General features: G+C 38.4%; 1 protein-coding gene across 1 annotated transcript in view; it reads right to left on the bottom strand.

Moving 5' to 3' along the window:
- The window catches only part of khdrbs2 (KH domain containing, RNA binding, signal transduction associated 2), a 55,676-nt gene that overhangs the window by 11,834 nt on the left and 20,215 nt on the right, over nt 1–23,627 (bottom strand). The window contains exons 3-6 of the mRNA XM_035663024.1: nt 19,557–19,673; nt 13,228–13,374; nt 4,409–4,536; nt 1,637–1,820 (exon numbers count right to left, since the gene is read on the bottom strand). Of these exons, the coding sequence (XP_035518917.1) occupies nt 1,637–1,820; nt 4,409–4,536; nt 13,228–13,374; nt 19,557–19,673 (576 nt within the window). The remainder of the gene's footprint in view (nt 1–1,636; nt 1,821–4,408; nt 4,537–13,227; nt 13,375–19,556; nt 19,674–23,627) is intronic.

The following is a 23,627-nucleotide window of genomic DNA, read 5'->3' as shown; positions in this document are numbered from 1 at the left end:
AACATTTTGTCCTCAAAGTTGATGTGTTAGAGGCAGGAAAAATGGGCAGCGTGAGGATTTGAACAACTTTGACAAGGGCCGAATTGTGATGGCTAGACGACTGGGTCAGAGCACCTCCAAAACTGCAGCTCTTGTGGGGTGTTCCCGGTCTGCAGTGGTCAGTACCTATCAAAAATGGTTCAAGGAAGGAAAAGGCAGGATCATGGGCGACCATGGCTCATTGTGGCTCCAGGGTGCTCAGGTGGTATGGCTGATTGGTGTATTTGTTTGTTTTCTTTACAGGACCCCACTTATGTTTTGTGCGTGTGTTTTAATTTATGTTGTAATTAACTAGCTTCTTTTCAGGCAGACATTGATATCCATTCGTTTCGCCACATAATGAAAATCTAATACCTGCAAGCAGACACTGAATTTAAAGCACTGAGATATGATTCAGGTACATTTCAAATGCACGAGTGACTAAATTCACATCATCCTAAACCACTTTTTCTTATCGCTTGTCCAGTGGAATTGACTTGTCAGTGGAATCTGACATCAGAATGTAACTACATTACATACATTTTGTTTTCAAATATCATAGAAAAAAATTAACAATGAAACCGCCAAGGACGGCCTACCTTTGAAAAGCCAACATGTAAAAAAATTTAATTCTTCGGTAGCTGCTATTTTAGGTATACGCAAATCAAACTTTTCCCATTCAAATGCTGGCAGCCTGGTGCTGCCCATCCCCATCACTTTATTAGCTTCACAGTTTTACTGAAAATTAAACACAGAAAAATAACTATAATAATTTTTAACAAATCGCCATATTAAAAATGCTGTTTAATAAGAAAATCGTTTTCCAGGTGCACAGCCAGTCAGAAATAGCTGTCAGAGCAAGTGATAGAGAGATTTGTCTTAGTAAATGGAGCTCAAACTGATCTCATCTCAGAACATAAATCTGGGAGTACAAAGAAAGATACATGGCTTACAGTTTTTGTGGAAAGCTAGCTGTCCCACAACAGAATGCTCTATATGTAGGGCAAAAATGGCAATGGGGACAAATAAGCTCAAGAGACATCGTGAGGCAAAACACTCCTCTTTCTCGAAGAAACTTCTTGAACATAACTAAACAGATTAGCATGATTAATTGTTATTTATTGTTTACTTTAGTGCAATATTTATCAGCAAATCCACATAGCAACATAAATCCAATTACCTTGTTTTTGCCTGAGACACCAAGGGTTGACATGATTGAAGAGAAAATCTATGGTTTTAAAAAGTTTGGAATGATCCCTGCTTGAAACTGCATTAGACTCAATGATACCCTTATTTACTAATAAAAGATGAGGATGATGTAATGTTCACTGTGATGGATTACTTATTCTGCATCATTTTAATATAACGCTGAGGTGAATGGAAACTAAAGGTTGCCTAGAAGATCCAAAGTAATTACAAAATATATGATATACCTTTAAAATAATTTTCTGCTTGCCCTAATTTTTCAACATGTCCCTGAATGCACCACTCCATGAAAAGCAAGACTCATCCATATGAAATATGAGGAGGAGATTAAACCAAGTCTGATTTACACACAGTTCGAGTGAAATTATTATCAGCTATACTTTTCAATGTGTGCAAAGAGGATTGGACTTACATAGTCGTCATATGAATCATGTGTGACTGCTAACAGCGGGGGCCTGTACCCAGCACTCCCTGCTGACCCCCTGGCTCTCGGCGCTTGTACCTCCCTTGTTAAAACAGGTGTGGGAAGTTTGCCGTGTGTCGCTGGCGCTGTCCCCCGAGGTGCTGCTGCACTCCTTCCTGCGCCTCTGTGGCCCCTGGTAAAGAAAACAGGTGGACAAACATGGCATCGATTTTCCCTAAGATTCCTATTCCACACTTTATAATATAAAAAAAAATAATCTGCAGTGATTTTAGTGAAAAAGTGTAATTAAGACAGTAAGAAATTTGGTAAATCCCTCTTATCGCTGCACATGTGCAGGCTGTCTCAGTTGGTGGTCGTACAGTGTTAGAGAGATAAACATAACCTCCGCTGGCACTGAGGTAGATCTTGTAATGATCAGAGGACTGTAGAGTGTCACTTTGTGTCTTTCTCAGCTCTGCAAACATGCCTGTGGGATCCAGCTTGGTTATTTCAATAACATGATGGAGCAGACTGTGTTTGTACAAAATCACACCTCCATCTGCCTGAAGCTGCCAAAGACACTCTGGTTGTAGACATACCCGTAGCCAGACAGGTGCAGTTTTCAAAAAGAGCAAAGACTTATTTAACAGGGTCCAGTGGAGAGACATCAAAGGCCAAAGACTTTGGCAGGCATGAGGAATTTAAGGTGGATTGTTTCTTTTATGGAGGTGTGACTGTCCAGTAGCAGAACCGCTTGGACACAGCAGTGACTGAAGGTTGGATTTAGCACTGCAAAGCCGTCTATTGTCTGCTAACTTCACATTTTAACGGCAGCATGATGTAGGTGGGCTAGGATACCCTTTCTTCCTCTGGCACATCCTTCACTAGGTAGCAGCCCATTGTGATCCAAAAATACAGACACTCAAAGGGGAATTACTGGTGCATATTTTTCATGGAGATTTACAATAATCGCTTATCGGTGCACCATAAGGAGAAAATCTGGGTAGGGAAGTGGTGGTGGTGACTTTAAATTGGGGGCGTCCCACGTTACTGGATTTAGCTCATCTACATGTGCTGCCTGAATTAGGCCAGGCTGTCATTGCAAACTGTACCTGCTTACTCCTGAGGGACCGCCATGGCTCAGGTAGATTACGGAAAATTTGCTCTAAAAACAAACTTAAAAAAGGAGACTGGAAGAGGCAGGCATTTCAGCTGCATACCTGGCTAAGCCAATCAAATGCTCTGTAACATTATGTTTTTCAGTAGCTCGTCCTGCCTAAAACTCACTACTGTACATGGAAAACAACTATAAATCAAACTATCAAGAAACACATAACTGGAGAAAACCGAAAAGGAAATGCAGTAAAACTATTAGCCTGAGGAAGATGTTTATATAAAGTATTGAAATGTTTGCCACTGAACCCAATTAATCTGAAAATTCACCATGAAGGTGGGTTTTTCCTTTTTTATTATTAAAATATGTATTTCATTCACAACACTGCACACCAAGTTTAAAAAGAAATATAATCCATAAATGTGTAAAATTACACATCATAGTGCAATGAATAACAACTATTTTTGGGTGATTGCATAACTGAATTAAAGGGGCACTTCAGTGGTTTTACACATTGTTCTTATCTTTCTTTGCCTACGTCTGTTTTTGCAAATTATTCTGTAATTTACTTTACTTTTTCATGCCTGTCTTTGTTTCCTTTGTTGAACCATAATTTGGGCTGTGTTCTGCTTTTACTGTAGTGGACACGCCTGACATCATTGTTTTACAGGTCCAGTGTGTAAAATTTAGGAGACTCTATTGGCAGAAATGGAATAATAGATAGGCGGCGTTTTCTCATTAGTGGTATAATCACCTGAATACTAGAAAATCATTTGTTTTGTTACCGTTTTGTATCGAGGTGTTTTATCTAAAGACACTAGCAGTTGCCTTCCATGGAGTTTCACCCATGTAGTAGCCCAGAATGGACAAACCAAACACTGGCTATAGTTTCACCTCCACATTTCACAGCCCTTCTCATTCCCAGGTTGTCAAATACAGACGAGAGTGGTGTTCAGTTAGTTGTAATCTGCAACTTCACCGCTAGATGCCACTAAATAAATAACATGTTTTTTTCCATAAAGATTCTGCATAAGGACAATGCCAAAAATGTGGTTTTTGCGGGCCACTTACAAAAACTGCTGTCAGCACAAATGTCACTCTTGTATTTCTAAAGAAAATGATTTGCAGGCTGCAAAAGGGAGCCTAAAACAACACTGTGGATTTTTTATCCATTTCTTGCAAGTTTCCATACTTGTGTGCAAGTGCAATACTAACTTAAAGATAATACCCCATTAAAAAACCAGTGTGTAGGATTTCGTGGCATCTAGCAGTGAAGTTGCAGATTGCAGCCATTTGAATATAGATTAGCCTCCCAAGTGTGTAGGGGAAACCACAGTGGACATGAGAAATGTGAAAGGCCTATCTAGATCCAGTGTTTGGTTTGTCCATTCTGGGCTAACATAGAAATACTGCGATTTAACATGCCAGCCTCTGTGGAAGAGGACCTCCTCCATCTGTAGATAGAAATTCCTTCTAAGGTAATGAAAACACAACTATTCTTATTTTTAGATGATTATACACTAATGAAAACATATTATATTACATTTCTGCCAATAGATCCTCCTGGAACTTTACATTTTCACCATTATGTGGACTGTAAGTACATATTACAACTGTAAGAACAAATTACAGAGCCCTTTTTTATACAACTGTAATTCGTTTTTTACCTGGCGGATATTGTGGTTGCAGGTCGTACAGTCCTTCCTTGCACACTCCTCCCTCTGCTCGACTCGTCAGAGCCGTTCAACAGGGAGAGCTCTCTCAGTTGCTCCTGTCTGATCTCGTCATTGTAGTCCTGTGGGAACAAAATACAGCATGTCTCATATAAAAAAGAAAACAAGGACATTTGTCTTCTGACTGCAACAGATGCTCGCAACAGCAGCAAATGTCACCAAATTAAAATTATCTTGACACACACAGGAACCACATGGCGTTGCTGAGCGTTGAATACTCAATGAAGAATGTTTTCTTTTGGTAATGTTTGGACACAAAATGCAGCACAGAGATTAGAAACGACAAAAATAATTCTCAAAGAACTGTGGGCTAGCAGTATGATTAAAAAGGAGAAAAGGGGTAAAACTATTTTTTCTGTAAAGGGGTTTGCAGAACTAGTGGGCATTTCTGACAACTAAATGTCTGGAAAGCAAAAAAAAAAAACGTCTAACCAACAAAATCAGGACAAGATTACCAAATCATTTCACAAACCTGTATGCTGAGAAGATGGAGGACATAAAGGGAAATTAAATCAAACCAACCCTTTTCTCACTTTAAAGCAATAGAAAAATATTCCTAATTTTGTTGACACACACACACACACACACGGCTGTAATTGACAGTTTCAACACCTTTGTGTGGAATATCGTTATCTTGTGATTCGGAACCATTTTTCTCAACCCGTTATCAAACACGATATGGATCATTACACAGCAGATAAGGGAGTGGACAAAGCAGTATTCATTATCTTGTCATTGCTGACAGATAAACAGGCTTATTTCTCAGAAACACATAAGCAAAGCCCACAAGATTTGATACCTCGAGCAAAATGATTTTTTGTAATGACGACAACGGAATGGAAGCAGCCACCGATTTTTTTGGCTTGTCAGTGTGTTTTTTGACAGCCACATTTTGTAACTTTGCTTTGTCTTCCTGGCGGTATCACGTGCTGAATCCAGAAGCATTTTGAAATAAATAGAGGTCATTGCAAATAAACTTAGACCCAGTTTGCACTTTGAGTTTTCTTAAGTTTCCATAAATGTGAGACAGTGTAAGAGTTGGAAATAATTCCTCCTGGTCTATATTAATAATTCCTCTTAAAGGCCTTTATAGTCTTTACAACACGGAGTGAATGACATCTTTGTGAGAGCATCAATCCAACCAGTAAATTAACTGCACATGGATTCATGAGATGTGATTCTGTCTAAAGTGCATTGATAAAGGAAGGACAGAACATTAATGGCTGTGCAGTCTCTGTGCGAGTTAGATTACAGCTCACACATACAGTATAATCTAATACCTGGGTGAATTAGTGTCATCATTTTTTTTTTAATAGCTTCTTTTCATGCTGTCTATGTATTTTCATTATGTTGTATCTATAAGCCCACCTACACTACTTTATTTCATGAGGATATCACAGCAGAGTATTTGCCCTCTCTGTAATTTGCATTGTTTTGACACTGAATGTAATCAGGTCTTCAGCAAAAGCCTATTATTAGATTTTAATAATTCTGTGTGAACCCAAGAAAATTGTGAAACTCTGTTATTGTCTAAATGTGTGAGAAATAAAAATTCTTAGACTCATTATCAGATGTCAACTTCCACACATTCACACTCTTTACACTATTCATCATTTTCTCAAGACTGTTTTTCTTCAGCTTGATAATGTTGCCATTTCTTTTCAGCTTGAGTTACTAATTTTCAACTTTTACCACAATATCTCAAAAAGGTTAAAGTCCCCCTTCCAAACAAACGTTTCTTCAGTTAAATGTTTGAGCTTCACTGTGCAGAATGATATATATGTGCAGAGTCTGACACTAGAAAGTCATTTTGAAGAGGGGAAGTTTCTTTGTGGTTACATCAAATATGCATTTAAGTCATGTACAAGATGGTTTTGTGACATCACAACTAGTGTGGAAACCAATCATAGTCCAATATAAGCTACAACTTACACATGTAACATGCACACATTTGCAGTAGATATAGAAATACACATTCCAGTCAATAGTTCCCCACTGATCAACAGGTATGTGCCAACAAAGGTCGCTTTATGACCATAAACAGTTTGATATTCTCCTATACAGAGCAGAAACTTGGTTCAGTGATGCCAAATGATTCAGGTGCTGCAGAAAAACATTCTGCATATTTTGTCACACATAAGCATTGAATAGTTTGAATAGGTGGACCGTAGATATGTGACAGGTAATAATGGAAGAGAGAGTGGGAATGACATGCTACAAAGATTCCCAATATGAACCAAACTGGGGACATTATGATCAGATACTGTATGCATACAACCACCAGTCCAAGTTGCACATCTACCAAACTTTCGATATAATTTTCCTCACAGACTGCTACTCTCTACTCTCAAGTGGAAAAAGTGAAAAATGGGGGCAGGATAACACACAGAGGGTGTCACATTGTCACAGCACAGTAACATGATGTGTCATACAGGGACCATATAATGAACAGATTTTGACACCCACATGTCACTGAAGAAGAAGAAAAAAATATCCTCATGGTAGATTTCCAAAACATTTGACACACTGCACACATGTGCTTCTCTTCTTAATGAATTAATAAGGCCTACAGCGCTCTGTTGGTTTGAAGGAGACTGGCACGGTCTTTAATTGGAAAGCTGGCAGCTTATCCAAACTACAACAAATATGCCAGAGCCTGTACAAGTTGACTGTTGACAGAGGAGTTAACATGAGAATACAGAGATAAAGCCAATGCTGAGGCTTCTCGGGTCAGACTGTTTGCTCACTGAGATTAATTCTGACCATGCATGACCTTGTACACACACGATGCCCTTCACAGACACTTTAAGGGGTCAGCACATGAAGTATGGTGATTGTGTTTGGGCCTACTTGCTACATGTCTGTTACTGGCTGTGTTGACTGATGTATTTTATCTATCTTATATCTCAGTGATATGAGTATGTTGGCTACAGGACTATTTACGAAAGAACTGCTAGATTATTGGATTTTTTTCTGGCAAAAATGCACATACAAATTATAGAACGTTTTTATAATTCATCTCAGTGGATTTAATGTTTAATTAAAAGAGATGCTGTCAAGCCAGATCCCCCCTGAGACCTTGGGGCTTCCATTGATATGATTTTACTGAGTAAATATGTTTTCTCCAATAGGAAAACAAATATTAAAAGAGATAGCCAAAGATAACAAATCAATTCCAGCTTTTGAATAAATCTTGTGGCCTTTCTAATGTTGTGTTCCCAAACATATTGCATTTTAGGTGAACTCAAGGTACCTACAGGGACTATTTAATAATTGCTATTATCAAATGTGAAGATGTCAGATGAATGTCAGGAGATGCATTGGTTTCTTTTGAGGATAGGGCTAAGAATTCAGTGACAGTATATTCAGAGGCTGAGCAGATTTATGCCACATGGTGATCTGAATGAACCGATTTCAATTTCCAAAAGCTAACAAACTGTGTGTTGAAATGTATCTCGTGTTAGATCAGCTGACGCACCCTCACAACCCTTTCATTTTTGGTGAACAGGATGTCTGCCGTGCTGGATGGGCAGGATTTTAAGTTTGTGATGCATCATGTTGCCACAGGTCAACATTAGCAGCGTGGAGATGGTTTTACAAACATGTACACATATTACAGAAATGGGACCCTCAGACAATGAGGTTGTTTCCAAAACAGGACTGGTGTGTAGGATTTAGTGCCATGTAGGGGTAAAGTTAAAAATAAAAAAAAAAAAAAATTTTTTTTTAGTCTTAAATATATTTTTTTTTTTTATTCGTCTTTTTTTTTTTTATTTTCAGAAATAGTTTTTTTTTAGTTCTTTTTTTTTTTTTTTTTAAAAAAAGTTTTTTTAAGAAAAAACAAAAAAAAAAAGTTTTTTTTTTTTTTTTTTTTTTTTAGAAAAAAAAAAAAAAAATTTTTTTTTTTTTTTTTTTTTTTTTTTTCATTTTTTTCAAAAAAAGAAAAAAGTTTTTTTTTTTTTTTTTTTTTTTCATTTTTTTCATTATTTTTATTTTCTCTTCTCTCATGATTGCAATAACTGAAACCACTCGGTCCATTATTTTGCACAAACCTGGCGAATTCGAGAAACAGCTGTGACAGTGTGTAGGAGAAACTATGGTGGATGCAAATCCAGTGTTTAGTTTGTCCGTTCTGGGCTACTGTAGAAAGGGTCTTTCGGCTCATTCTAAGCCAAGGTAACAAAAACACAATGATTCCTATTATACACTATTAAAAACATACCTATGAATATTATATTCCATTTCGAACAATAGATCTTCCTAAATGTTAAACAGTGGACTTTTCAATATATATTTTATCTGTGTCAATGTCCAAATACACACAACGGTTCTGGCTAATATTGTTACAGGCCCAAATTTATTAAAACTGTTTAAAACAAGTGGAGACTTCATGAAAGTGGATGTGTTAGCAATAAGCTGGTAAAATCATATATTATTTTGTGCATCATCCTAAACATTTTCATTTCTTGGAGAGGTGCACGTACCAGTGTCAAAAAACTAATTTTTCAATCTAAGAAGGTCTGAAAAATCAACATAGTACACGCTGTCCTGCATAACAACCTCCTGAAAGCTGTTCTTATCCTCCCAAAGCACATCAGGCAAGTTGATCAAGAGGCACAGAAGCAGCCGCACAGCTGCAGCAGCTGTTAATCTGCATCTTGATATGATGTTTGTTACGTTTTATACTATGTTTGTACGCTTTTCAGCATGAGCTGCTCATTTTAGTCCTTAAAAGAACTCCGTTAGGTGTAGATCTAGACTTTAATTCTGTTTTTTATGATACCAAAAGTTTACATTTTACATTTATACATTTTACCTTATTTGTGTGTTTCCCTTCATCGTGCTGCTTGGATGAACATGGATGGTTTGATACTGAATACAGAGAAGAATCAATGCTACTATCAAGGTCCTGATTGCAGCAAAGCACAAGTGTTCCATAGTGTGCCACCACACACCTGAAATTTGCATATATCTATATAGTGTGTGCTATTTGAGAACAAAATCGACTGCTAATGCACAGTAAATAATAGATTTTTTCACACCTGCACAGTCTGGATCTTTGCTGAAGATAGTAATGCAGGTGAATGCATAAGTGCTTGCCTCTGCAACACCAGGCCAGTCTTCACTGTTGGTGCTCAGGCTCATTCTTGGGGATCACATGGATCAAACAGATTCAATTTAAACACAAGCAGGCCCGAGTCACTTTTAATAGCATGTTTATTTTTGTTTTACTTCACATTTGACTTTATGCAAAAACAAATTACTATCACATTCAAGCATCTGTGTCACCCTCTATGTGCCAAAATGCTCCCCACCTCAGTTTGGCCTGAGATGAAGGCCACAAGCTCATCCAGCTGAGAGCAGGATAGCCTGTCCTTCTCCAGCGCTTCTCACTCTCAGCTTGTATATACACAGTAGTCCACTGATTAGGTTTCTGTTTGCATTTTTCTCTCTTTTCCAGGGTGCACGACTCTGAGCTGACAGCACCAACAGCATTTCTGTAGTCAGATTTTGCTTCACGGCAGCTCTCAGGGCTACCGCATAGACAAGCTTTCTTTTTCTCAATTGCTTCAACGACTGATAAAACTCAGAGTCAGTCAACTGCACTTCTTTTGTGTGCTCTATTTTTGCGCAGGACTAAATGAATAACAAACCCTAATTATGAAATTCAGTTCATGTGATTGTGAGTTTTTAAATAATTTAACAGCCATTTAATAATCATATCAGAAGATGGGAATGTATATTCATTTTTCCTGTTTTATAGATGTGAGCGCAGTGGGAGCTCAGTGGGAAGTTGGTTTTGTTAAATTAAAGGGGTAAGACATTTATTTCCAGACATCATTGGGGTGAAACCACATTAAAATGAATGAGAGAAAGAAGATGAAGAAGCACATTTGAGTTTTTGTTCAAAAGATACTGTAGATAAGAGAAGAGTACAAGTGACTCACTCACCTCAGCTCAAATGCTGTGGTACATACTAAGATTTTCAGCTGCAGCTAGCAGTGTAAGTCACTTAACTACACATGTGGCATAGTGGGAGACAGCTACACGTCTCAGTGTCCCTGCCTACTGCATCACTTTGAGTTTGCTTGGTTTCTGAAGCATAATGTCACACCAGCAGGGGTAGATTAGCCACTGGAACAGTGGGAGTTTTCCTGGTGGGCCGGCAGAGAGAAGCAATTGTGTTGTACACCAGCTGGTTTGAATCAGCCATGTTTGCAACAGGATCGTAAATTCAGTCCATCTTTCCTTGAGTATATTCTAAAGTCAATTTAGAAGGGCTCAACAATAACACTGCTGAACTCACAACGGGCAGTTTAAGACAAAAGGGCAAACTCATTCTTCCTCGTTGTCAAACCTGATGTCTACATTACCCACAATGTAACTTGACACCTGACTGGAGATTCGGGTGAGTTAAACTAGTAGCGACAAATGTAGCATCGAGCTGCTATCCTCAAGCAGACTACAAAGATCTGGTAAGCTAAATACCAGGACTCATGTGACATCACTTGAGGCAATTTATCAGACTTTGCGCAGCTCCGCTTGGAGTCACAAAAGGCTTTTCCACATCTTGTTTGACATATGCAGTAGAACTCCCCAGACTTTGAGTAAAATCTGTGGAATTTCCCTTTAATTCCAATCAAATACGTATTACATTATTCTGCCTGTTGGAAATAAAGCGGAGTAACAATTAACAATAACAACTCCATGCTGATTATTTTCAAACAAACCGATCCCCACTAGCAACTTACTTGTGGTCGCACAATGACAACACAGTCTTGCAGCTATAATAAAAAAAAAGGTAAACAGCAGGACGCACTTGCCACTCTCCACCAGAGGCAGGGAACATCTGTCACTATGGATACTGACAGATGCCTGTTACATTATGTGCAGTTTATTTGCAAATCCATAAGATCCCTGAAGCCTTGAGCTTGTGCCATAGAATAGATTTTTATGGTCTTTATTTTTTTAGGTTTTTATCGACATGTATAGTATAAGTTAAACTTCTAACTTATAATATTCTGTGGTTTTACTCACCATGAAAATACAATGCAAGGAAGGAAATGTAACGTCTGATTAAGCAACAAGATATAACTTTAATTTTGTGGTTTTTCCCCCCTCATATGTTGAGGGTCCATTGTTTCAGTTTAGATTAGCATTTATAGTAATAAATTAGCATTGGGGGGTTTATTGTCTAACTGGTTTTGGACGTCCCCAAATATGACAAACTCATCATTCTCGCATTCTCATCCACAGTGATGTTTTTCAGCCCTTTTGCTACTTCTTACATAAAATCTTACTGAATTGGTTCCTTCCTAGTAAACCAGCATCATTAGTTCCGCTGGCACATTTTCACAAAAGATTCAAACTGTCTAAACAGTCTGTGCTTATTGAGTGTGTACATCTATTTAAATAGAAATATTACAGCCAATCCTGTGTGTACACTAATTAGAAAACGTGTCTGCACTTTCATAAGAAAAAACACACAGTACCTCATCTTTTCTCAAGGTAATGCAATAAAAGCAAGAGCTGAGACTTGGCCGGCAATATATTTATGTCCTAGGACGGTCTGTGGAAGTAAAGCATCATATTTACTGCAGTTTATACAAAACAAAACACAAAAGCCCCTGCTGATTAGAGAGGAGCTAGGGAAGCCAGCTGACCTTATTATTACTAGGCTGGCATGGATCGATCGGACAGTGCAAAGCGAATCAGAGTACCAATGGGATGCTGAAGCAAATTAGCATTTCTGAGAAAATGTTTGCCCGGTGTGTTATTTCAAAACATGTTTTTACATACTTTATGAACATGTTGACAGTTCCGATATGCTCTGGACGCATGCAACATTTACAGCAGGGGCAAGTTTAGGGCCTGACTTTCATGCAAATTGTAATAATAATGGGTCATTGGTTCATGAGATGATTTTAGGCGACGCAGGAAGGCGTTGAGGGGTGGAAACAAGAATGGGCTAAAATTGAGCGACTGATGTTTTTCTCCATCTTCAGTTTTCACTTTATTAATGTTACAACAGCTTAAAGCCTGCAAACAGGGAAACATACATTTCACTGTTACTAGTCTTCCTATAAAATAGTAGACAAAGAAAATCTCATATGGGAGACACATCATGTATATTTTTCTGAAAGCTAACACGTAGACACATCAGGAACAGATTAATAACCCTGTATTTATTCAGTTGTTTGTTTGACAGACAGTGTTAAGTAATTTGCATTTGGAAGGGTATGAACTCTGTGCAGATGCAGACACATCATCCTCCCGGCCCAGTGAGCACACATGCTTGTAAGAACACCGGCTCAATATAGAAAAAAACATGAACTCCATAAAGTAGACTCATGCAGCACAACTCCTCTATTAGGCTTGTCACATTTGCAAAGCTTGATTAATATTTACAGCTTAGACCCAGCAAGTGTACACAACATGCACATTAATTATTCCTAAGTTCTTCGGGCTATAAGGAGTCTTGCAAGTTGTTCCATAGTGCACTTTAATTGCTGAATACATTATTTTTCATTTGTGAGTAAGAGCTTATAGTCTAGGGTAATGCAGAGAAAAACTCAACCCTTATATCTTACTCTTATGTAAACAAACCCTGGATATTGTAAACTCAGAAACGGTTTGCTTTGTGTTAATAAGCCAGGCAGAGAAATTATAAAGTCAGCATTAATGACTGATGTTCATATACAGCACAGGAATAAAAAAATAGGAGGAAAAATAAGGTGAAGTATTAAACTTACTGGAACTAGGAATTTTTTAATCTCCTCCAAGGCATGACTCATGCGGGAATAGGCCTCTCCAGGTGGAGCAAAGACTTCAATTAAAACGTGAAGATCATTACTCAGATGGGCATATTTTGCCTCCCCGCTTTTCCTTAATTCTTCTTCCTGTAAAGGCAAAATAGGAGAAGAAAACCAAAAAAACAAAATTCAAATGATTAGAATACAGGTTTTTTTCCAATAATATTATATTATTGTAATTGTAACAAATACTGCATCACAAATGTATTTGGATTAATGTGTAGTAATTCATCTATTGCACAATGATATCAATGAGTCTGGACAAAACAAGTAGCCTTTTAAATTAGGTTGAGCAGCTAGCTTGAGATTTCCAGGGGATTATTTTATTGTGTGTTACAATAATGCATGAATGTTTACTTTATCCATTTACTTTAATGCCTTCTGTAATTCCATAAGCGCAGTAATGTAATTTTAAATACATTAAGCAGCAACATTTAAGCAGCAAAAACTGTAGTTAACTTGACTGGACAGAACTCTTGAGAGGAAACAATTTCATTGTATGAACTTGGACTGTGTGTATGACCTTTTGGGTGTGTAGGAGAACACAAACCATTAATTAACATTAGATCCTGACCGATTCTGTTGGCGTGTCTGAAGATTGAAATAATCAATGAGCACAGCGTCTCTGTAATGGAGAGACGCTTTACCCTATTTCACACACCCACAACCCATCTGCTATTAATCATACAGTTCATTTCTTACGCAGGTTAACCAGTGCCAACAGTGCCCATGGCTTTAACTGCGCCCTACTATTCACTATTGCTAAGGCACAGCGATGGTTTGACCCTAAATGCTAACAGAAGCATGCTAACATACTTACAATGACAATGCTAACATGCTGATGTTAAGCAGGTATAATGTTTACTATTGTAGTTTAGCATGTTAGCATGCTAACATTTGTTAATTGGCACTAAACACCAAGTGCAGAATGTTATTAGCTTTGCAAGTATTGGGTCATAAACCAAAGTTGTGGACAAACTAAAATTTTTAACTTATGATGGTAAGATAGAGATAGAAAGTCAGGGGACCAACAGAGTCAGAGAGAGTCACCCTCTGAGCGCCATGAATGTCTGCACAGAATCTCATGGCAATCTATCCAATAGTTGTTCAGATACTTCAGTCTGAACCAACAGACATAGCCATCCCTAGAACCATGCTGTTAGCCTGGTTAAAAACTACATTTAACCGTATGAAGTGCTTCTGCTCCTTTTTGAGAATGAAGGTGTAGATGTAACTGACACTTAACGCCACCTTTTTTCCTCTTTTTATCATAAGCATTTCTGAGACAGGCAGGTTATAACCTACAGTACATTTATGATTTAGTTTCAAGACAAGTAGCCACTTGAGCAATCACTACATCACCAGGAAGACACATACAAAAACAACCCTGAATGATATGTGGCCTTTTCCTCCCTTGCGAAAGGAATAACTTAACTTCTACAGAATAATCACTGCTCATCTGACAACTACAGCAAAAACAACAAGAATAACAGACTAGATATTAGAGCTCAGTCATAGATTCTGGCACCAGGGAGGCTGTTAGTGAATGTTTTTCCAATAGAAAAGGCATTTTTTGATTTGTTGTGAAGTATGCCCTGCAGGCTCCGCTCCACAACAGCTCCAGGAAATGTTTAAATGGATAGACATCTTGTGACTCAGACATGGCATGTAGTTCAAATCATCTTGATGGTCAGTAAATGATTCGGTGGCCACTGGTACCAATGTATGTGAAGTTCCACTAGAAGTAAAATCAGGGAATGGAAATAGCACCCTTCAAAAGAGCATAACGAGATGCAGCTGAGGAGGTAGCAGACAAATTAGTTGATAAGCGACAGGTGTGTCAGGCACTGAGGACACCTGGTGGACAGGTGAGGCATGACAAGTTTTATAAACAAACAACAGACATTTATACCCTTTAACACCAAAATTAGTGCCTATATGTAGGTCTTATAAATGCTGGTAAATGTGTTAGAAATAGGTGATTGACTCCTTTCTCATTTCCAGTAGAAGAGTTTTCTGTTTTCTGTTTTTTTGATGTGTCCGTTCGACAGCAGTAGAAAGCAGCACGTGGAGGCCAGTGACAATGTTATGGCGGTAACCATTTTATATTTTCTACTCCAGTCTCTCTTTCAAACTCAGCGCCAAGGAGTCAAGAAAAGCTCTCTCACCTCGTTTGCCAGCGTTGCATCTTGCACAATACGAAGAACAAAATTGCTGTTGCCTGTTGTTCCCATAGACTGTAAAAAAACAATAAATAAGTTCCTGGCTATTTACTTTATTTTAAAATGTGTTTTGTCCACCTGACAAGTATTCAGTCTCCTGTCAGCTCTGTTTTGGTTTCCAAAACCCCCACTATGTTCACCAGCTAGCTGCTAACCTTTTTTTGTCTGCATTTTGAATGAATGAGAATGAATACAAATAGCAGAGTTGCGGGCCATAAAACCAAAACAGTGAGTTAAAAGCTAAAATGCTTAAAAGAACTGAGGGAACTGTAGAGTTTGGTGATTATTCCCATTATATATTGTCAATGTAAAAACAGGCGCAGCTTTAAAACAATCTATATAAATCTTCTATAAAGATTAATTAATTAGAGCAATTTAAAATTGTCTTTCGAATGTCGTCTTAATGTTGCAGTGTACCTACTCAATGTGTGTTTAGTTCATCCTTACATTACTGTGTGGCGCACACTTCTGACCACACAACATTAGTTTTACGATTGAAAAAGACAAAAATAAAGACTTTAAATACAATATCCTTGCAGATTACTTATTCATGAGTTTATTGAATAACACATAGCATTTTGTGTAACACATAAGAGCCATACAATGCAAGGGCTTACATATACAATGAAATGAAAACAGACATCATGCTTATGAATCCTTAAAGCACCAGAGCTCCACAGGATAAATAGTAAAAATGAAGAGCAAACCATTATGAATGTAAATAGGTGAAGGTTCTGTTTGGATGGAAGAGTTGAGTTAAAGCAAGTGTACAAGAACACACTGAAGTAAACAAAAGATGTCGATCCAAGCTCCTAATGCAAACTGTTTCGAAAGTCTAATGGCAAGAAAAGCCCAATCACCTTTAAGTCTTAACTGAGGCCCTGAGGGGAGCTGCCTGAGGCTTCACACTGGCTTTGAAGATTTAAAAGATCTGTAATATAGCTTGAGGCCAGTCCTAAGTGTGCTTTAAAAGGAACCAGTTAAATCTTAAAATCAATTCTACACTGAACAAATAATCAGAAATGTCAGACCTGGGGTGGAGAAGTTTTATCTACTTGTACCAGTTACAAATGCAGCTGCTGCATATTGAACAATGTCTCAGTCAATTCAGTCGATGCCAAGATTAACACAAACAAGGAGTTTATTTTTTTGTAATTTCACCTGTATTAATTCATTTTGTACTGCAACAATTGGGTGTTGAGGGCTTTGCTCAAGGACACCTTGATGGTGGCTGTTAAGAGAAGCGACAGTACCACTTATGCACTTCATTCACCCAGACAATCTGGGGATTCAAACTTTTGTCCTTGCATCACAGGGCCGTTCTCTTCCCCCTGGGAGGAATCAGCTTTAATTAAAAATCACTCCTAAAATTTCAGCAGGCTTCACATTCACTGTCAGAGAGCCTAGGTCATTATGAATCAGATCAAAACGTGAAAGTGGGCAGACGATTATGTCTTTGAGCTGTTTCAATACTTTGTCACTGAAATGTTTGAGAGACTGCAGCGTACACAGTCAGTTACCATGACTGCAGTATGTCTGTGTGTTTAATCAATCAGATTTAGTCTAGAGTCAGAGAGGTGAAATGAGGACTCTCTGCTTCAGCTGTATGACTCAGCACCATGTAAACCAGGTTGATGTCTGTGCACAAGGTGTAACACTCACCATATGGTGTATTATGACTGGCTGATCCGATGCTAAATTGTCAAACCTGACATGTTACCCTACTGCTGGACTGATGCACCCTATCGAGGAACTGGATGAGATGGCAGAAATGTGTGATGTGCTTTTTCTTGTATTGGGACTCTATTGGGACTTGGGCTATGTCTGTACCACTCTGCCTTGTGACCAGCTGCCTCGAATGGCAGCCAGCCTTTCAGTCACGACCTTTAGGTGTCAGTCTCATCACAGAGTCCTTCAGACTTGCTCAGGCTGTACACAAAATCAATATTGCTACTAACAGAAAACACTAAATCGGATCGTCACATAGACGGCCCTTGGTATAGACAACCGTTAGGGTTATATTATTATCCTTGTGCTGCACACAGCACTGTGTATCTCCCTCAGACTCCAGTTGAACACACCGTGTCGCCATGTTAGTGATACTGGCAGTAATTGATCTATTAAATACTAAAAAGTCATATTGCGTGCTGTACTGTATAGTGCAGTGTAACAACCTAAGCACGGCATGCATATAAATAAACCCCTATTTTGCATATAGTTGTTGTTGTTAACATTTTATCACCTCTTTACTTTATTTTACACCCTGAAGACAAGTTAATGCAGCACATGAGTAAACTGAATGGACTTAGTGGCAGGAAGCCAAAGTTTTAAATGAACTCTTGCACCGGCCAAAAGCACATTCAAAAATGTGATAGCAAAGAAACGTCTCAGTGCCTTTAGTCTTTTGTCAGGGTGAAGACTTTTAGCCTCACATTTAGGCCTGAATGGGAAACCATGTGACAGGGTATTAATTTCTAATTACAAAACCACACAGTTATTAAAAAAATGGGGCTTTATTAAGCTGACTTATGCAAAAGCTTAGTCATCCAGAAGATTACTTGGTTAAAAATTACCTTTAAATGAACTAAACAACTACTGTTCCCAAGGCCAAGAATTAACTTTGAACCTCAAGTTTTAAGTCAATATAGATGGGAAGTTCTCTAAATAGTTACAGAAAAATGGAAATGGTGTCAACATTTCCATGCAAGGACAATCGTGTGACATGATCAAAAGCTCTAGAACAGCTGCTGAGTGGACCTTGTGGTGAAATTGTTGCTGTTTCCAAAGCCAAGAATTAACTTTCAATTTCACATTTCTTGTTTTTGAAAAGTGTTGCATTTTGTGTCAAAAATAACAAAACTGCATACACAGTCCCACCAGTTTAGTACTGACACTTGATACTATAAAATGTTAATATGAACCTTGAGGTAAGATTGTTTTCTCAACTAAACTGCATTTAATATGTGCAATCGACCACTAGAACCACAATGATATGTTTGACCCTGCAATAACTGATGTTTTGACCACTTGGGGCCAGCTGAAACTGAACTGAAATGGCAACATTAGCATTAATTTGGAGTTGTGTTCCTGGCCACCATATGATGTATAATTTACACTCTCTTTTAGCTCTGTTTTTGGTCTCTACCAACTCCTAAGGGAAATCCTATTTTTCTCCTAAATGTTCCACTACATTCACCAGCTGGTGCTTGGCCCTAACTTTATCTGTCTGCTGTTTGGCACTGTGTGTACAGTGAGTTTTAAGCTTTTTCACTGAAAACAGCTGCCCATTGCAGCCGACAACCCACGCTGTGATACGATAAGAGTTTACCTAAAGAGTAAAGTTGTGGGCTGGACAGCTAAACAATGAGATGAAACTCATTCAGTAAAGCTGAGGAGAGATGCAGATTTGGATTCTCTGTAGGTTCATCACCACAAATAATCCCTTTCACAATGTCAATTAATACATTTTTATTATAAGAATATAAATTATAGCCGCTTTAAAGTAGTTGTAACAGCCTCCGCTTTATTTTGCAATCAACACGTTTTTGACGTACTGAAATGCAGCTCCAGTTTCACCAAAGATGCGGTAACACTGCAAGTATTTTGTCATGTCTAGATGTCTGAATCAGAGGCTACAGTAATAATAGCGATGTAACACTATAGCAGCACAATGAGGCCTGTTATGAGTGTGAATACCAGATCCAGCAGACTGTCTGTGTACATGCTTGGATAAGTTTGGCTGCAGGGGACCACGAGTCAGCAGGATAAATGACTCCGGCAAAGAGATTCATTACTTTGCGTTCATAATTGACTATTACAGAATATGCTATTAAACAACACACAGAAAAACATTGCCATTTTCTCCTACATATGTTTGTCAACTGAGAGCTATTAATTCTACCGTGGGTGTTATTCATCTCAGTTACAGCTCAGATGTTGTTGGTTGAAAAATTCTTCTGCACTCTATTTCTGTAAATATTTCCATTTGATCAATATCTTGGAACAGACCGACAACTATATTTCAACACAAATCGATATCTTTCTTACCTTGCCTTTATCCCTCATGGACCCTTTGCCGAGGATGGACATCTTCACTCCCGTTTCCTCTTGTAATCGCTTCATGGAATTTCCCCGTGGTCCCAGCAGCTTCCCGACAAAATTAAACTGTGACACAGGAGAAAAAAAAGCAATCAGACACCTTATCAATTTCCAACATATGTAAGAAGATGACAAATAATCATAAAAGCTGACTTAGATGTGGACCAATGCTTCTTAAGCTTGCCTCTCTCTTTATGTGCTGCATGTAAAAGAAATTTGATACGTTTGGAGAAAAGGTTCACCATTAAAGAGGTTTGCTGGCCATTAGTCATCTGTTATCAATATAATCTCACGTTCCATTCACCATTCATCATGTGAGAAAAAGTTGTAATGTAGCCTGTAATAAATCAATATAATTACACTCTGTATGTAGCACATTAAAGGTGAATGGGACTCTCATCTGCGGTCCAGCCTTAACGTATTCATCCAACCATTAGCATGAACTGTGCCCTCACTATTCATGTATCTTATTGGCGTTTAGGGTCATCCATGTCGTGCCGAGAAAAAAAGAAAAGGGAAAATGGGCTCAAACCAATAACGTTCCTGAGACTGTTCCAGAGGTCAGTGCTGAGATAAAGTCAGAAATAATGAGTTTCTTCCCAGTGGGAAATTAAGTAATACTATCCCGATGACAAACTATCAGATTCAAGCCTCGGGGCTCTGACTATCATTTCCCTCTCGCTGTGCACCAGCTAGTGTTCATATTGAGAAAAGTAGCTCTGGGTTGTTGCAGGCACAACACTGCTGAGATTAGTGGTGATTAATCCGAGGGGTGAAACTCATAACACAACTGTAGTCAAATGGGTCGTTTCTGAAGAAAATATGAGCAGAAGATCAATTAGAAAATGAGATTTACTACTCGAAACAAACCGTAGTCTATCTCACACACTATTTTTTAAATTGTATTAAATGGTTCGACCTTCAAATGTCTGCTGTTGGATGAGATGATAAGAGACCCCCTCCAGAGCTGAACAGGTGGTCAGCCGCCCACCACAACACACTCTGGCCAACCCTAAAATGATATTAACCTTTTCACAAAGCAGCCTCTCCCACTGTGGCTGAGCGGCTAATACCTTTACTGCCAGCTGTGTGGCTGTTGCAACTCAACTCAGACAACTGCACACTCAGCTTATTTCACCAACATCATTAACATCATGAGTGAACGCTACGGAGGAGTCGCCAGGGGACGCAGAGATGAAACCATCTTAAAAAAAAAGAAAAAAAAAGCATCCCCACTGTCCTTGCCTGTCCTCTGATCTGAATGATTAAGGCACCTTTGTGGATGCCTTTTTTCACAGGGGTTGCTTTGACAGGACTATCCTATAGCTGGCAGGGAGCTTGAGAGCAGATGGTCGTTGCGGCTACGGCGAGAATGCGCTCGCTGGGCGGTAGAAGAAGAGTGGCCGTGTTTTCATTAAGCTAATGAATGTCTGGAGCTACTCTGCTGCTTCATGGCGAGCAATTTGGGCTTTAGAAAGGGGCACGGTTCGGTGTTAAATGAGGTTTGAAATGATGCAGCGTGCCCCCTGCAGTCTCAACACTGATAACTATGCAGTTATTAGATGAAAGAGTGTTGTGAATCCAACAATTACGCACAAAGACATTTTTAGACACTGAACAAATATTCTGTGATAAAATGGGAACTCTGATCTACTTATTTGTATTTCATAGGACAAACATTTAATTAAGAGCTTTTGTGCAGGATGAATTTTAATATATTAATCTCCATATAAACTCTTTTTATAAAGTTCTGTTTGGTTTACACCTACAGGTCTACAGGGCGGGAGGTGAAGGTTGAGTCGCGTCACACTAATGTGAATTTGAAAACATGCTAATACAGCTGAGCAAAGCACTTTTCACACCAACCTCAGTGACTGAGGCCTGTTAGTTGTGCTTTTGAACAAGATTACAATTAAAATCTCCTCACAACTGTACAGTGGCCTTGAGTGTGGCCTTCAGTGCAGTGCAACTTAAAAACACGTGCAGGCAATTCACAAAGCAAAGGAAGTAAACACAAAGTACAAAAAACCCTGCAAATACAGAAAATAGCCTTTACGCGAATATTAAAAATGTTTTCTTTTGTGTTCTGAGTGTATGTGTTGTGTATATGTGTTTTCTTATGCTGCAATTCAAACTGGTAAACATTCTTTTATTTTCTGGTGTCTTATCTGTTTAGCATTAGCCGCAAATCTAAATCTCTGACCGAGCTGTCGCTGGTCAATTTGCATTGTGGGTAAGTGTGGCACCAGGTTTTGATAAGAAGGAAGAATGCGTGTAATAATAAACATATCTCTGGTTCTGTTTATTGAAACTCTTTACCATGTTACAGAGTGCAATGCTAAATTGGTGGAGTACTCTTTTAAAATGCAGTATATTGACCTCTCAAAGCATTTTAAACCTGTTAGATAAAGTCCATATGTATTCTGCTACTTTTATTCTGGTATTCTGGTGTCTGGTTACGTAAATGCAATCAGTTCAGTATCAACTTCTGTACAACTATGTTTAAAATTGAACACAAGTTTCATAAGACAGCCTGTTTCCCCCGAACTCTAATATTAAAGATGGCAGTGATCTACATTTATTTTCTTGTAGTGACAGACGGCAGTGGTTCACTGAGAGTCACAGGTAAATAATTTAAATATCTTGGAACAAAAGTACATCTGTACATTTTTAAAAAGTGTTATCTATTGCTTTCTTTATACACCGCATGTGAAAACTGTGAGTAAGACTTGACATGGAACTCATTGTAGCTGTCACAAACACATGTAGACCTGGGCATAAAAATGCGTTTTCTACAGCGGGAGGACTGAATGATCCATGACATAAAACCACAGTGACTGGCACACACTCAGGTGATCCTACTGAGCCCGAATTTATTGTTACCTTTTCACAAATGATGCAGTGTCGCATAATGTTGGTCCTTTACACATAGACAAAAGCTTTATCATGGTATAATGGTGGAAAATTTAGTAGCACACTGATCCTTTTGAAACAGTTTTGCATCTGTAATGCACCACCAGATCCTACGCATGCAGTGGTTAATATTCATATGGATTTTGTGACACATACAGTATGTAAAACAACATAACCACTGTTGTCTATAAGAGGATTTATTTATTTGATGAAATAAACCATTTCTTTTGCAGGCTGTAGCACTTTATCTTTAATTCATACCATGTCACTAGAGTGTCAGCACAAGAAACGTTTCTCATAAACTCAAAATACTTTGAAAATATTGTGCACTTTCATGACCCTGATTTTTTAATGCTGCTAAATTTTAAGTAATACAAGTCATTAGAGTAGGAAAAGCTACATACAAAAAGCAAAGATCAAAAGAAGCACACACGTCAATAAGAATCAAAGCAACCTCAGGATGATTTTATGTATCAAACTAGCATGTTTCCCTGCTTTATAAGAACAGTTACATGGTAAGCAGCATGAAAATATTAAAATTTTGCTACCTGTCACGGTGCTGTAGCCTTGCAAAGCTAATAACAAAAAAACGTTTCAGCTTTTAAGCTGGAAAATGTGCATGGTGGTCACCCTTTAATGCAGTGCACTGGGGCCAGTCAAGATTTGCAGATGTCCTGAGGCACTTACTGCCAGGTTAGCAAGCTGTGCTACTGGGGAAGTCCAGGTCCTGTCTGATAGGAGGATTAAAGCCTCAGGTAGAGGTTTATGCTTTAATGACAGCTATGGATGACTGGGCTGCAAGCTTTTCAGAGAGAGTGTGTCCTATCAGTTCCACAGACATTAAAGAAAGCAGATGAGCGGTTGTTTAGTACTTGTGCGACAAATGGAGCAGATTTACTCTTCACCTGGAGACCTTTTCAGAAAAGAATCCAAATCATCTGAGTGTTTGAGAGAAGATGTCTTCCAGTGTTAATGCAAATCAGTGGTATTAGATATTAAGGTATTACTTTACTTTACAACTGTTGCCTTAGTTAAGGATGCTGTCTCCGGTCAAAACATTAATAAACATCCTTTACCGAGCCAATATCACAACAAACAAGAGCAGAA

Source organism: Morone saxatilis, unplaced genomic scaffold, assembly GCF_004916995.1.
Source record: "Morone saxatilis isolate NCDOM2014 unplaced genomic scaffold, NCSU_SB_2.0 Contig19, whole genome shotgun sequence".
NCBI lineage: Eukaryota > Metazoa > Chordata > Actinopteri > Moronidae > Morone > Morone saxatilis.
This window is presented reverse-complemented; position numbering and strand designations above follow the sequence as displayed.